The sequence below is a fragment of the Lithobates pipiens genome, unplaced genomic scaffold (assembly GCF_037356315.1).
Source record: "Lithobates pipiens isolate NorthernLeopardFrog02 unplaced genomic scaffold, aLitPip1_a1.2 Scaffold_10, whole genome shotgun sequence".
NCBI classification, from domain to species: Eukaryota; Metazoa; Chordata; class Amphibia; order Anura; family Ranidae; genus Lithobates; species Lithobates pipiens.
This window is the reverse complement of record NW_027507686.1, coordinates 2,637,396-2,652,936: the sequence shown is the minus strand read 5'-3', so window position 1 is coordinate 2,652,936 and position 15,541 is coordinate 2,637,396. Positions and strand designations below refer to the sequence as shown.

Here is a 15,541-nt window from a genome sequence, read left to right as displayed (position 1 = left end):
ACCAAATACCTTTATCTTGGTCTCATCAGACCACAGGACGTGGTTCCAGTAATCCATCTCCTTAGTCTGCTTGTCTTCAGAAAACTGTTTGTGGTCTTTCTTGTGCATCATCTTTAGAAGAGGCTTCCTTCTGGGATGACAGCCATGCAGACCAATTTGATGCAGTGTGCGGCGTATGGTCTGAGCACTGACAGGCTGACGCCCCCCCCACCCCTACAGCCTCTGCAGCAATGCTGGCAGCACTCATACATCTATTTCCCAAACACAACCTCTGCATATGACTCTGAGCACGTGACCTCAACTTCTTTGGTGAAACGCACCTGTTATGATTTTTGAGTCACATGACCTATGAAGAACACACCATAAGCACAGTTTTTGGTGCCATTATCAGCACCTTTTTTATTTATGGGCAAAATTCTGAAAACACAATTTTCAGCTGATATTTCGGTGTCTCTCTAGTTTGAATGCAAACAGGTGTGACTGAAACCAGCGGTACTGGGTAGAAGATGTGTCAGTATAGACACCTAATGCTGCCCATCTCCAGGAGGGATATTTCACATACAAAGGCTGCCATCTAGTGGCCACAGAGTATAATGCTTGCTTCATGTATGTGGAGCATAGTCGTGACATTTTTTTAAGGGAAAATATACTGAATTGTGAGTTAATATTGCAATAGTTTAAGTTTTAAATACATTCCTTTAGGCTGGGTTCACACTGCTGCGGCTAGGAGACCCGGATGTGATTCGCACCGCACTGCAGTGCAAATCACATCCGATCTTTGTGCGATGCGAGTTCAGCCATACAGATAGTATACAGATAGTATGGCTGAATTCGCATCGCACCCGCCCCAAACTTGCACAGGACCCTTTTTTTTGGTCCGCAGCAGAATCGGATCGCATGGGTGTTCCCCCATGCGATCCGATTCCTGTCCGAGTTTGCAGATCGCACTGCGATATGCGAACTGATCTGGGGGTTCTGACACTCCCAGCAGTCCGCATAGGGCAGTGTGAACTGCCGCCGGGAGGCATGCGATGCGGGAACCCGCTGCGGATTCGTGGCGTTCCCGCATCGCTTCAGTGTGAACCCAGCCTTATACAGCAGAGCTCAGAATGGGTAAGGTAGAGGCAGCACAGGTAGCCAATAGGATGAGTTGCAATGTTGGAGTGATTGTAAAGGAAATTAATATTTTTTTTTTTTAAATAAATGTTATACTTGCCTCTACTGTGCAGCTTGTTTTGCACAGAGTGGCCCTGAGCCCTGTCTTCTGGGGTCCCCTGAAGGCTCTGGCGGCTCCTCCCCACATCTGATAACCCCTTAGGAGAAGTGCTTCTCTGAGAGGGTTACCTTGCGGGCGCGCTCCTGAGTCCAGCATTTAGCGTCCATAGAGGCCGAATGCAGGACTCGGCCCTGCCCCCCTGGTGCTCGCATCATTGGATTTGATTGACAGCAACGGGAGCCAATGACTGCGCTGCTATCAATCTATCCAATCAAGAGCTGAGAACCCCGGGTAGAGGGACAGCGCGTCCTCGTGGGTCAAGTTCGAGGGCTCAGTTAAGTAAAACGGGGGGAGGCGCGGTCACTGCCAGGTGTTTTTTTCACCTTTTTACTGCATAGGATGCCTTAAGGTGAAAAAACACGAAGCTTTACAACCCCTTTAATCTGCTAACAAGAAATTATGCTGGGAGGAGGAGAGAGCAGAGTAACACAGGGTATGAAAAGGGCGATATTTAAAAAAAAAAAAAAAAAAAAAGCCGCAGCGATGGTTAATAATGGACGATGCTTTAGAAAACTAACCTAACCAGCAACGTTTGGAGGAACCCCAGGATTCCACGGAACCCCCGGCTGAGAAAATCTGTTCTAGATAATGTAGTTTCATCTCTTCCATTTACATATTCAACGTTCTCATTTATGTGTTGGACCTCCAACTAAAGGTTAGGTTGGGGTAGGTCTTTTTAACTTGCTGTGAAGATGTAAATGCCTCCATAACGTCTCTTGCCTCCCCTGTCCCATCAGGTCTAGGTGCAGCACGCATGCGCAGCCTCTTCAAAGAAGCGCGCGCCCGAGCTCCCTGCATTGTATACATTGATGAGGTCGATGCCGTAGGAAAGAAGAGGTCCACAAACACGTCTGCCGTCTCCAACACTGAGGAGGAACAAACACTGAACCAGCTGCTGGTGGAGATGGATGGTGAGATGACGTCGCGTCTCAATTACAGCCGCTGATCATGTTTAGTTTGTATCCATTCCTCATACGATCTTTGTGTATAATTCTGCCATAAGATCGTATTCCCAGGACCAAAGGCAAGCACAAGCTTTATGGCAGAAATCTATAATGGCGCGTACACACGATCGGAATTCTCGTTGGAAAAAGCTCTGATGGTTTTCCCGACGGAATTCGGCTCAAGCTGTCTTTCCTACACACGGTCACACCAAATTCTGACCGTCAAGAAAGCGGTGATGTACAACACAGACGACGGGATTAGAAAAAGGAAGTTCAATAGCCAGTAGCCAATAGCTTTCTTCTTGTAGCTGAATCTGAGCATGCGTGATTTTTTTGCATGTCGGAATTGCATACACACGATCGGAATTTCCAATAAAAACGTTTTTCCGTTGGGAAAATTGAGAACATGCTATCAGTTTTCAATGATCAAATTCGGACAGCTAAATTCCGATGGAGCCTACACACGGTCGCGTTTTCAGAAGAAAAGCTCTCATCGGTCTTTTTCTGGCCGGAATTCCAATCGTGTGTACGCGGCTTTACATCTACTTCCACATATTGAGTGAGTGTGCCGTGTTGAGTGAGTGTGCCGTGTACTAAACTTCTTGCTTGCAGGAGTCGGCACAATTGGCCGGCTGCGGGGGACAGAAGCTGCGAGATATACCTCGCAAGGCGTGAGAGCCAGAAGCAGGGTGGCAGAGCGAGCACGTCATGCCGCCAACTCGCGGCCCAGCTGGGAGTGAGCGCAGGGGGGGGGGGGGGCAGGCTGTGCACGTCACATCACGCCCCCAACTTGTGGACCTGCCAGAAGTGAAAGCTGGGAGTGAGGCGCACACGTGACTGCTGACACTTGGCACTGCATTGGCGACCGTACTCGGGCCACCATTTAATGACGGCTGCTGTATTGTGTGCACTTGTCTCAGTCCAGAGCACTAAGTGTCACTTCACTCTGCTGCCTCCTTCCTCTGCTATCAGCATGAATCGCTTCTGACAAGTTTTCCCTGACACCAAGAGATAAAAAGGTGACGGGGGAGGGAGCTCCAGCTGATTGACAGCCTCTGCTCTGTTCCTGTTTGCTGCATGAAGGGGGCTGTGTCCCTTCCCTCCAATCAGCTCTGAGCTCTCCTCATGAGCTCTGCAGAGTGCAACTTCAGCTCTCCACCCCCCACTTTTTTCTGATCTCTCAAACAAGCTTATAAATTCAGCACTTTGGACGGATGTAGAGAAGACTGCAGATAAACGGATACAATTTACGTAGGAGGATTGGTTTAATCTCTGTATATCACCCGAAGATAGTCACTTCCCTGGGTATATGGAGGGTTTACAACCACTTTAATGTCTGTGTCTTCTGATGTCTCTGCCAGGTATGGGTACCACTGATCATGTGATAGTGCTCGCCTCCACCAACAGAGCTGACGTTCTGGACAACGCATTGATGCGACCAGGAAGACTGGACAGACACATCTTCATCGATCTCCCCACATTACAGGTCAGTCCGATTTCCATAATTGCGTCTTATGTCCTTATTCGTAGTCCTAGGTTTTGTGGCTCTTGATTGGAGCAAAGCTTCTCCTCTGCATTTCAGGAGAGAAGAGAGATTTTTGAGCAGCACCTGAAGAGCCTGAAGTTGACACAGCCGGGAAGCTTCTACTCCCAGCGTTTGGCAGAGCTTACTCCAGGATTCAGTGGTAAGATTTCCATCCGAAGCAAATCCTAATTCAAAGGGAATCTGTGGCTGGGCTTCAGTCATTCAAGTATTTAGATGTTAACAAGGTTTAAAATAAACCCTCAATGACCTCTGTAGCCATGGCACTGGGGAGCTATTCATCCTTCAAGTTTACAGCAGAAGCAAGGTCACCATTTACTGGGGGCGCCGCTCAAAGGTGGATGACCAAAGATCTTCCCATTGGTCTTCAGAAAATGGGGGCAGGTGTACGATCACTAATCCACAAGTGTGAGCACATTGAAGAGGAGACAACCCGGTGTTGATACAATGTGTATGTGTATGGCTTCAGGCAGCGCTACTCCAAGCTGACGCATTTAGCCCCACCCACCAGGGCTTGGTATTTTTAATTTATGTTCCAACTTTTGTCACAACTTTTTTCTATTATTATTTTTTTTTTGTTGTTGTTAATTTATTATATATATATACACGCATACACATGCATACACACGCATGCATGCATGCATACATACACACACACACATACGTACACACATACATACACACACACACACACACCTGATGGCAAATCTTGGAACTACATTTCCCATGATGCTCATGCACTCAGCAGTGTAGTTTTATATATATTTTTTTCCTTTTCTCTCACCACAGTCAATTATTATTTTTTAACTTCTAATTTATTGTTTTTTTTTAATAAATTGCCTTTATTTTTTTCTTGTAATATTTCACTTTTTATTTTTTTACTTCTACATTTTATTTAAATTTTTGTGTGTGTGTGTGTGTAATATATATATATATATATATATATATATATATATATATATAATTTCTTAGTTTTTTGACACTAAGAACTGCGGCAGTGAGATCTCATTACTGGAATCCCCAGAAGTGATTTATAATCTTTTGGGGGGCGACTTCAATCCACCAAAATCTTTCTATAATGTAAGCATCACCTTTAGGCAGAATGTGTCCTTTTTCTAAATAGTAATTGCAAACATGCTTGTCCCTTTTTAGGAGCGGATATTGCTAATATTTGTAACGAGGGGGCTCTGCACGCAGCGCGGGAAGGCCATCAGTCAGTGCACACCTCCAACTTCGAGTATGCTGTGGAGAGAGTGATTGCAGGTAAGAATTACGAATGTCTCAATTTGTATATAGGGTATAGCTGTTTGTGCGTACCAGGGTGGATAGAAATCAATGATTTTTTTAAAAAACAAATCGGATTTAAAATCAAAAAAATCCATTGATTTATATCCACCCTGTAGTAGGTAGCTGGGGGTTTCTCCTCTATGCAGCTCAGCAATGCATGAAAAAATGTATAACATGGTTATAACAATTGCAGGATTTGTGAATTTACCCCCCCCCCCCCCCCCCCCCCCAAACCTCCCTGTCTGGGTAATGTCCCAGCGTTATTTTTGTCTTTTTACATTTCTTTCTTGTAGCAAGAAACCACTTTTATCACTCCCTGTGACATCATCATCAGGCTAGAAACTTCTTGCAGGGGCAGCTCATCTCCTATTATTGTGGTCATGCCCTCAGAACTACATCTCCCCAAGAGCCCTTTTCCTACATGCAGTGTGTGGCCAGGCTCTTTGGAGTCGGCATTGTTTTGCTGAGCAAAAAATAAATAAAAATCTATGTATGCTTGTGGAGTAGGACAGAGAGCAGACTGGACAGAGAGCAGGACTGGTATTGGGGAAAACGTTCATTCGCCTCTTTACTGTTATTTGCACGCAGGTACGGTCAAGAAAAGCAAAATCATGTCAAAGGAGGAGAGGCGTGTGGTAGCGTTCCATGAGTCTGGACACGCCCTGGTGGGGTGGCTGCTAGAAAACACTGAAGCTGTTCTGAAGGTGAGAAGAACATTGTATACCGTTCTACAGCTGAACTCCAGACTGATATAAAATAACACAAACTAAATCACTTGCAGTACGTGATCAGTAAAAATCATTCAGTTTTTTTGTTTTAATGTGATTTGGTTTAAGTGGTATTTCTTGGCTAAGTAAGGCTTTGTTTAGACTTGTGGTTGGAGGGGAAACCTTTGGGGCCTAAGGCTAAAACAAATGTTCATGCCTACTAACAATTTTGACATGTGTTGGTAAAACCATACATATCACAACTACGTGGTGAGAGAGAGAGAGAGAGAGAGAGAGAGAGAGAGAGAGAGAGAGAGAGATCTACGCAAATTCCCTCTACCTAGGACTTCCAAATTTCAATTGCCAACTGGGAATCAATCACCCCATCCCTGATGACATTCCATTGGCTAGCCGTGAAGGACCGGGTTACATTTAAGACCCTCTGCCTCACTCACAAATGTACACAAGGAAAAGCCCTGTAATACCTCTGCGACAAAATAAAGCATTACACCCCCAGGTCGCCCTCTCCAGTCAACTAACCAGAACCTCCCCCACATCCCCAAGATCCATTATAAATTAAAATGCGAATGAAGGTTCGCAGTCCAAGGGTCTCTCTCTCTCGCGCCTTAGAGGGTCTATCCATTGATGACGACAGACATGCTCAGTGCAATGCAGTTTTTTCTTTTGAATTGTATTTGCTGCATTCTGTGAATTGTATGAAATGTGACAAGTGAACCTGATCAGGAGATGAATTTGCACAGGTGTCCATTGCTCCAAGAACCAACGCAGCGCTGGGGTTTGCTCAGATCTTGCCGAGGGAGCAGTTTCTCTTCACCAAGGATCAGCTGTTTGAGCGGATGTGTATGGCGCTGGGTGGCAGAGTAGCCGAGGTCATCACCTTCAACCAGGTCACCACTGGTATGTGCCCCTCTGATCTAAAATTTATTGTTTTGTAGGAAACACTATTATGTTGTCATAGTTAATTAACCACTTCAGCTCCAGGAGGTTTTACCCCCCCCCCCCCCCCCCCTCCTTCATGACCAGGCCATTTTTTTTGCTATTCAGCACTGCGTTAATTTACTGGCGATTGCTCGGCGATGCAACATTGTACCCATATGAAATTTTATATCAGTGTTTTCACACACAGAGCGCTTTCTTTTGGTGGTATTTGATCATCGCTGTTTTTTTTTTATATTCAATAAACAAAAAAACATCAAACATTTTGAAAACAAAAAAAACAATTGTTTTTACTTCTGCTATAAATTCTATCCAATAAAAACATTTTAACCCCTTCAATACCGGGCAGTTTCCCCCATTCCTGCCCAGGCCAATTTTCAGCTTTCAGCGCTCTCACACTTTGAATGACAATTGGGTGGTCATGTAACACTGTACACACATGACATGTAACACTGTACACACATGACATGTAACACTGTACACACATGACATGTAACACTGTACATACATGACATGTAACACTGTACACACATGACATTTTTATTATTTTTTTCACACAACTAGAGCTTTCTTTTGGTGGTATTTAATCAACAATGAAAAAAAATTTTTTTTTGGTTTTTCTTAGTTTCTGTTTTCTCCTTCACTGATGGGCACTGATTAGGCTGCACTGATATGCAGAACTGATGGACACTGAAAGGTGGCACTGAAATGCATATGGGCACTGATGGGTGGCCCTGATGGGCAGTGATGGGCATCGCTGATGGGGCTGAACTGATTAACGGTGCAGAGTGCCCCCTGTCAGGGGAGCTGCTGTCAGCATGAGTAGAGGAATGCCGATAACCGGCACCTCCTATTTACACTTTGATCAGCTATCATTGGACACAGCTGATCACATGGTAAAGAGCCTACATCATAGGCTCTTTACTGTGATTACAGATGTGATGTGTCGAATCGACACACCTCACCACATCAATCGCCAAAATCCAAGCATTGATAATGCAAGAATGGGGGGTTACCATCAGTCAGGGTGTGGCCCAGAAGTTGAGTGACAGCATTCCGGGGGGAATTGCAGAGGTCTTGGAAAAAGACGGGTCACCGCTGCAAATATTGACTCTTTTTAGATAAACTTCATGTCATTGTCAATAAAAGCCTTCGACACTTATAAAAAAAGATCTAAAAACACAAAAGTAGCGGACTTTGTAAAATTTTATATTTTGTGTCGTTCTCAAAACTTTTGGCCACGGCTGTATGTATAGGGTTAAATGGAAACAAATGGTGGTGTTAAAGTGCAGGGAAAGTTGTCAGACCCAAAGCCGCAGATATTCTTTTCCGATAATTGGCACATCTGTGAGAGCCTTTAGAGTCAGCAATCTATATGAAATTATGAGGTTGAGAACATTTCAAGACTCGTGTGACTTACTGGTTATGTTGTACAGGAGCTCAAGATGACCTGAGGAAGGTGACGAAGGTGGCTTATGACATGGTGAAGCATTACGGCATGGCGCCCACCATCGGACAAGTGTCGTTTCCAGATGCAGAGCAGGCAGGCATTGGGAGACGACCATTCAGCCAGGGGCTTCAGGAAATGATGGATTATGTGAGTATCTCTGCATTGAGAACATGTGAACACAGACTGGATGAGGCAGGTAGATGAATACCGCTACAGCCACCCCGGCCTGTCATCCTTTTTACATGTTATCTGCAGACATCATTCAGATATTGAACAATTTTTATTGTCATGTGATCAGCGCATGAATATATGCACACTTGTACCACATTGGAGCATTTAAGTGGAGGCAGTAAGCAAGTTGGGGGGCAGACATGCTGAGGGGCAGTAGGCAAACGGGGGGGAAGACCCCCTGAGGGGGCAGACTACAGTGTGTGTGTGTGTGTGTGTGTGTGTGTGTGTGTGTGTGTGTGTGTGTTTGTTTGTTTGTTTTTTTTTTTGTTTTTTTCCTCAAATATTCGTCTGCTAAATACCTTTTTTTTCACATCACCGATGTGCAGTCACGTGACCGCCTGACACTATCTTTCCCTGATCTAAGGATTACAATGGGAGGGGATGAGATTTCCCTCTGATGTCAGCCAGGCAGTCACGTGACCGCACATCGGTAATGTGAGAAAAGGTATTTAGCATGATTTTTAAAAAACACGCACATTGTGTAGTATAACTTGTTATAACAGAGGGGCTGGCAGGAATTTGGAATCAGTAATTTTACTGCCACACAGAATAACGGCATGAGGGGAGGGGCAGTTTATTTTTATTTTTATTTATTTATTTTTTTTAATCAGTTCACACACTAGGAAGTAACAGGGAGAGGGGGGAGAAGGATAGCAACTGGATGATGGGGGTATGTAAACTGACCACGGTATTGGGGATCAGCAGCCACGATTGCCGTGGTCAGCACACAGAGAAAAAAAGGCAGGATCGACCAGGTATAACACAACATAGAATGGGACATGCTTTAACAGAACAGGGTCCTTTTTTTCTTTTTCTTTTTTTTTTTTTTTGGGTTACAACCTCTTTAAAGGGATTGTAAAATCTTGTTTTTGTTTTTTTTCCCCTATAAAAATAACAAACATGTTATACTTCCCTGCTCTGTTGCAATGGATTTGCACAGAGCAGCCCCGATCCTCTTCTTCTTCTTGGGGTCCCACTTCTGTGGTCCTGCCCCCTCCCTTCTGTTCAATGCCCCCACAGCAAGCAGCTTACTATGGGGGCACCCGAGTCGAGTCACAGCTCCCTGTGTCCATTCAGACACCGAGCCCCCACCCCCTCTCTCTCTCTCCTGGCTAGCTTACTTTGATGGACAGCAGCCGCTGCTGTGTCTCAGCCAATAAGGGAGAGAGAATCTTGGATGGCTGAGACACTCGTGGACATTAAGTATGGGGGGGATGGGCTTATGCACACAGGATTTTAATCTTAATGCACCTTCTGCCTTTACAACCACTGTAAACCAGTAGCGGATAAGTAGAGAGTTGAAATTCATATTTAGGGACTTTTTTATTTATTTTTATATATATTTGCCAGATTTGCAACATGTTACTGCATTCCTAATGTTCTCTTCTTTTTTGTTTTTTTGCTCAGGAAGCTCAGCATTTGGTGGCCTCGGCTTTCAAACATACAGAGAAACTACTGCAGGACAACAAGGACAAATTACAGTTGGTGAGTGTCAGGTTGTGGGTCATATATGGTGCTTCTGGTGTTTTTCACTGTCTCATGTAATAATTGTATTCAGCAACCAGACCCATTGAGACTTGCAATTGACAGTTACAAAGTACACACATGAGGTTTGGTGGTGGTAAAAACCCACAGTTGAGCAACACTTTTTACAGCCTGCCCAACGACTACCCCCCTTAGCTGCAGAAGCCGTGTCGTGGAGTTATACCCCCTCTTGCTTTCGGTGGGAAAATGCGACCCATTTAAAAGCAGATCGTTCTTCAGAGCGCACTGCAATTGTGACCGAGCCCTATCAGCTAGAATGAGATTGATCTCTGTGAGACAATACAAGGAAATGTCCATTCGAGGACCCAGCATGTCTGTACATAGTGGAGTAATCAGTGCGTCAGTTTGAGAGCTGAGCAAAGAAAAGGGGTTCTTCTGTATGGGTTCATTTTTCTGTTTTAAAAAAAAAGTTTGTGTACCATGTGCTGCTTTTACTACTCGATCTCAAAGTTTCTCATCTCTGCTTTGCAGGGATTAGAAAAACCGAGATCTTCTGTTCCCTCTGTACAGAGATCTGCGTTTGATTGCTGACACAGAGCTCTGCTGATCAGCAGGTCTCGGTCATGAATCATTGGCTGGGACTTGCTGACAGACTCCTGCTGTGTACAGTCACAGTGAGTATCAGCTGAGGGGCAATCAGTGGGGTTGGCAGGTGGGGGGGGGGGGGCTGACAGTGGCTGAAGCCCCGAGTGGGTCCCCAAAAAGCCCCGGGTCTTGGGTGGGCACTGTTCTATTATTAGCTCCGAGCCCCGCCGAGCGGGGACCAATCTGATTCAGGATGCGGCCGAGTCGCATAGCAGGTCCCGCTTTCTGGAGCCTGCAGTGCCTACGATGGACATCCCACTGGTCCAAGGGCGGAACCGCGGGATGTGTGACATCCATCATAGGCGCTGCAGGCTCCAGAAGGCGGGAATTACAATGCGGCCGCCGTGCCAGATCGATTCGCGCTCGGGCGGGCGGCTCTCCTCTCGCTGCCTCGCTCACCACGGCTGAGCTGAGCTGCTTGCAGGACACATGAAGTCTGTCTCCTGGTCAGGGAGGTCAGTGCATGTCAGGTAGGTGAGTTTAGTGGTCAGCATTGATGGGCACTGGTAAGCCAGGCAGCAACCAGCAAGTGAGCTTACCTCATCCCCCACCCCGCCCCACAACCCCACTGCCCAGCCAAAAAATCCTGCACCACTAATGCCCCCCCACCCTCCGCCAGCCTTGGACTTCGGGGTGAAGCCCCTGGTCTTTTTGCAACCTAGCAACTCCCCTGGGGGCAATACCTGAAAGTAGGCAACGACATATGGGTACATTGCTTTGCCTACAGAGCCCGCTCCTGTGCGGTACATTGTGGGCAGGCAGCCGTTAAAGTGGTTTTAAAGCCTCAAGGTTTGCATTCTATGAATTAAGGTGAAAAACATTCTGTGCTGCAGCTCCTCCCCCTTTTTCTTAGCTGGGCCCCATCCGATCCAGCTATGTGCACAAGCGCAGCTGCTATATCTCTCCTCGTTGGACAGATTCATAGCAGCCATTGGCTCCTGCTGCTGTCAATCAAATCCAGTGACATGGGAGCTGGGGGGGCGTGGTTAAGCCCCTGCTGTCTGTGTCAATGGACGAAGCAGCGGGGGTTGGGAGCGAGCCCGCACGAGTGCCCCCCAGGGCAAGCAGCTTTCCATTGGGGCACCCGATGAAGAGGAGGGGCCTGGAGCATTGGTGGGGGCACCCTAGAAGAGAATTGGAAATGCTCTGTGCAAAACGATTACACAGAGCAGGTAATTATAGGCATGATTTGTTATTTTTATGAAAAAAAAAAACTGAGGGTTTTTAAGCGATTTAGGAAGTTGTGAGACGTGCACTGTCACCATTTTTTGCTCAGACGTTTGATAATTGTGTGTTCTCAGTTGGCCGATGCCCTGTTGGAGCATGAAGTTATTAATTACAGTGACATCGAAGCGTTGATTGGCCCTCCTCCACATGGACCTAAGAGATTGATCGCTCCACAGAGCTGGATTGAGGCCGAGAAGGACCAGCAAGACACCGGAGAGGAGGAGCCACGCCAGCCGCCGCCTCCACAAGACCCGGAAGATGACGCAAACCTGAACCCTGTGTGAGGAAGGGAGCAGGCTTCATACAATATACACACTATGTGATCGGAATCCGCCAATCGTGGATCATGTCACAGAAGACTGAGGATCCTTTGCAGTGTCTAGAGCCTCTGCCAAATGCAGAATGAACTGATCAACGTTCCTAATCTGCTAAAATCCAAATTTCTCATTATATTGTCTTGTGCCTGTGGCTTTATATGCGTATTCATTTTTTTCAATTTAAATTTTTTCTCAGTTTAGGCAGATATGTATTCTTCTACATATTTTTGGTAAAAAAAAAAAAAAAAAAAATCGCAATAAGCGAATTTATAAATTGGTTTGCGCAAAAGTTATTGCATCTACAAAATGGGGGATAGATTTATAGCATTATTATTATTATTTTATTTTTTTTGGTGGCGATCTGCGATTTTTTTTTATCGGGACTGCGACTTTATGACGGAAACATTGCACATTTTTGACACATTTTTGGGACCATTGGCATTTATACAGCGATTGGTGCTATACAAAAAAACTCACTGATTACTGTATAAACGTCACTGCAAGGGGCTAACACTAGGGGGCTATCAAGGGGTTAAATGTGTTCCCTAGTGTGTGTTTCTAACTGAAGGGGGAGGGGACTGACTAGAGGAAGTGATGGATCGTGGTTCCCAGCTAGTAGGAACACACGATTTGTCGCTCCTCTCAGAACAGGGATTTGTGTATTTACACAAACACACTTCTGTGTTCTGTTCCTCGTGCTTTCGATCATCTGTGGCTGGCGGTCATCGCAACCGTCGACCACAAGCATCTGCACCCCTGCTTTGCAGCGGCGTGTGCGCCCCTGCTATCCTGATCCCGCGAGCCAACGTATAGCTACGACGGTTCGTGGGATCGTGAGGACCTGACACAGTAAAATTACAGCGGCTGGTTGGCAAGAGGTTAAAGAGGTTGTAAACTCTCGTGGTGTGTTGTTTTTTATATATATATATATATATATATATATATATATAACAAACGTGTTATACTTCCCTCCACTGTGCGGTTTACTTTGCACAGAGTGGCTCCGAACATCCTCTTCTGGGGTCCCCCGGAGGCGCTGGTGGCTCCTCCCCGATTCGAGTGTCCACATCGGAGAAGCGCTCTCCTTGGTGGGTGCGCTCCCGAGTCCCGCATCTGTGTCCATTCACACAGAATACAGGACTCGGCCCTGGCGCTGCGTTATTGGATTTGATTGACAGCAAATGGGTTTGGTTTTGTAGTTGGGAAATATGTTGTACATTCGTGTACGGGTAAATACTCTCAGAGGCATTGCAGTTTCCATGAGTACCACCACATGCAGGCTCTATGCATGGCTGTGTACAGCACCTGTGTCTCCCCAGGTGTGGGAAAATATCTGGGATTTTAGATATAATTTCAGCCTCTGACTGTTCTTGTAAACGAGGCTCTAAAATGATACTAAAGGCACTTTTCTTAATATAATTGATAAGAAAAAGATGTTCTAGTTGCCTGCTCTGCAACAATATTGTACAGGATGGTCGCTCTCTGTGAACTTCTGTATAGAAGTAATGTCCGGGAGGTTTTTTTTTTTTTTTTTTGTGTGTGTATATTATGGAGAATTAGTCATGCCTGGGCTTTGGTACAAATTTGAATTTTGAGTCTGAATAAATTCTAGTTTTATAGGCTTACTTATGAAAGATATGTATTTTTGTCTCCTTGTTTAGCTACATTTATTTTGCCTTTTAAATTAAAGAACAACACCAGGAACCTGCTAGCTTTGCATTTTGCAGATTCCTCTCCGCTGGCTCTTTTCTAGATGGCTGAGAGACTCACTCACATTTCACCTACTAGCCGATTTTCTGCCCTAGCGATCTCATCATGTCTGTCAAAATAAGTAAAAAGTGAAATTTTAAGTGCAGCGCTCAAAACATGGAACTATATATGTATACAAACTAATGTACGCTGTGCAATGACCACAAAAACGAACAATGAAATGTGAAATTGACACCCAAACCAAAGTCCATGTGTCGTCATACAAAAGTTGTTTTAAAACATAAACGTAGCAGTCTTTTAATAAACGGTGAAAACAAAATGTCTAAATAGAAGTGGGATTCCACATGACATCGATGTTGAGGTGTGGACACCGACAATAGATCCCCCCCACAGGTTAGTGAGGAGGCTTACCGGAGTGAGAGGACTCAAATGGGCATATGCTCAGTGAGTCAACAAGGCTTATGCTGCGCTGCCTAATGAAGAAAAATGTTGATGTGCTAGAGTGAAATAACAACATAAACAAAAAAAGTTCAACTGTAATAAAATAGTGTAGAACATGAGTCCAGATATTCCGTTGACACAAAATATATATATATATATATATATATATATATATATATATATAGCCTTCAGTCAATAGCCAGAAATCTTGCAGAAAAAGGTGGATACCCTTACCGGAGGTGATGGACACAAACTACTATATAGCAAATGTGTCATGCAGGCTTGTATATGTCACAAACAATTTGTGTACGTTAGATCCTGGATCACCATCAGTGGAGTCGTTCACCAGCTTCAAGATTGGTGCACCACAGGTCTCATGAAGTTCCCCACTGTCTCTCGGAGGTTCCAGTCGGCTAGGAGCCCGGAGCAGGTTCACCAAAAATGAAAAGTATGGACACAATGCCTCGCATAGTGAAATACCACCATTGAAGGTTTTATTCATAAAAATGCGAATTACATAAAAAATATTATCCAAAAAATCACGTCATCCAATATGTTGTATAAAAAGAACAATAAAAAGCAATATGGGGAGCAGGAAACACTATTCTGATGCGTTTCGACTAATAAGTCTTCTACTGGGGCATTACCTTCTACTGGGGCATTAAGGTAATGCCCCAGTAGAAGACTTATTAGTCGAAACGCGATGGGAGTTTGAGACTTCCGGTATGACAGACTGCCTGGCACCCATCCTGGGTGCCTCTGTCAAGATGCAGCTTCATCCACTCTGGAACCAGGTATTATAGCTGAGCACCCAAGAACTAGACAACACTAGCTTAGGTGCAAACTGGAACTCTTTTTATTGAAAACCCACCCAGAATTTATACCACACAAAATCAGATAAGAGTTTGATGACATTATCCTAAACAATGCAAACTTTAAACAGCAATATCATCAGTACATCTAATGACACAGCTCTCATAAACATCCTAGAATGGTTTGGTAATGAGGTAAAATGGACACAATACGAGTCACACCTCCAAGAGGATTAGCAGACAAACAGAAACAATAGGTGACTCAATCAACAATGGGGAATGCACACCTAGGAGGCACACAATGGGGGGAAGACACCATATTAAACATATTTGCACAAAGCAGCATCAGGTTGTTTGAACTGATTATAATTGTCTGCCGGGAGTCTCTCAGTCTAGGAGGGGGTTGAAGCAGTCAAGACTGGCTTGGGCTGCTGATTTCATACCCCAACAAATCACAAGGGCCCCAAATCTGTATCCAGGTCCTAGGTTCCCAGAGTCTGTGTTTGGGC

General features: G+C 45.0%; 1 protein-coding gene across 2 annotated transcripts in view; it reads left to right on the top strand.

Moving 5' to 3' along the window:
• The window catches only part of SPG7 (SPG7 matrix AAA peptidase subunit, paraplegin), a 46,923-nt gene extending 33,220 nt beyond the window's left edge, over window positions 1-13,703 (top strand). Inside the window, exons 9-17 of one of the 2 annotated variants that reach the window (XM_077451019.1) lie at window positions 2,014-2,187; window positions 3,582-3,706; window positions 3,803-3,905; window positions 4,916-5,026; window positions 5,639-5,754; window positions 6,519-6,675; window positions 8,151-8,311; window positions 9,803-9,880; window positions 11,827-13,703. In XM_077451019.1, coding sequence (XP_077307145.1) covers window positions 2,014-2,187; window positions 3,582-3,706; window positions 3,803-3,905; window positions 4,916-5,026; window positions 5,639-5,754; window positions 6,519-6,675; window positions 8,151-8,311; window positions 9,803-9,880; window positions 11,827-12,036 — 1,235 coding nt within the window. In that variant the 3' untranslated portion in view covers window positions 12,037-13,703. The remainder of the gene's footprint in view (window positions 1-2,013; window positions 2,188-3,581; window positions 3,707-3,802; window positions 3,906-4,915; window positions 5,027-5,638; window positions 5,755-6,518; window positions 6,676-8,150; window positions 8,312-9,802; window positions 9,881-11,826) is intronic. The other variant, XM_077451022.1, reaches the window with a different exon arrangement.
• The last annotated feature ends 1,838 nt before the right edge of the window (window positions 13,704-15,541 follow it).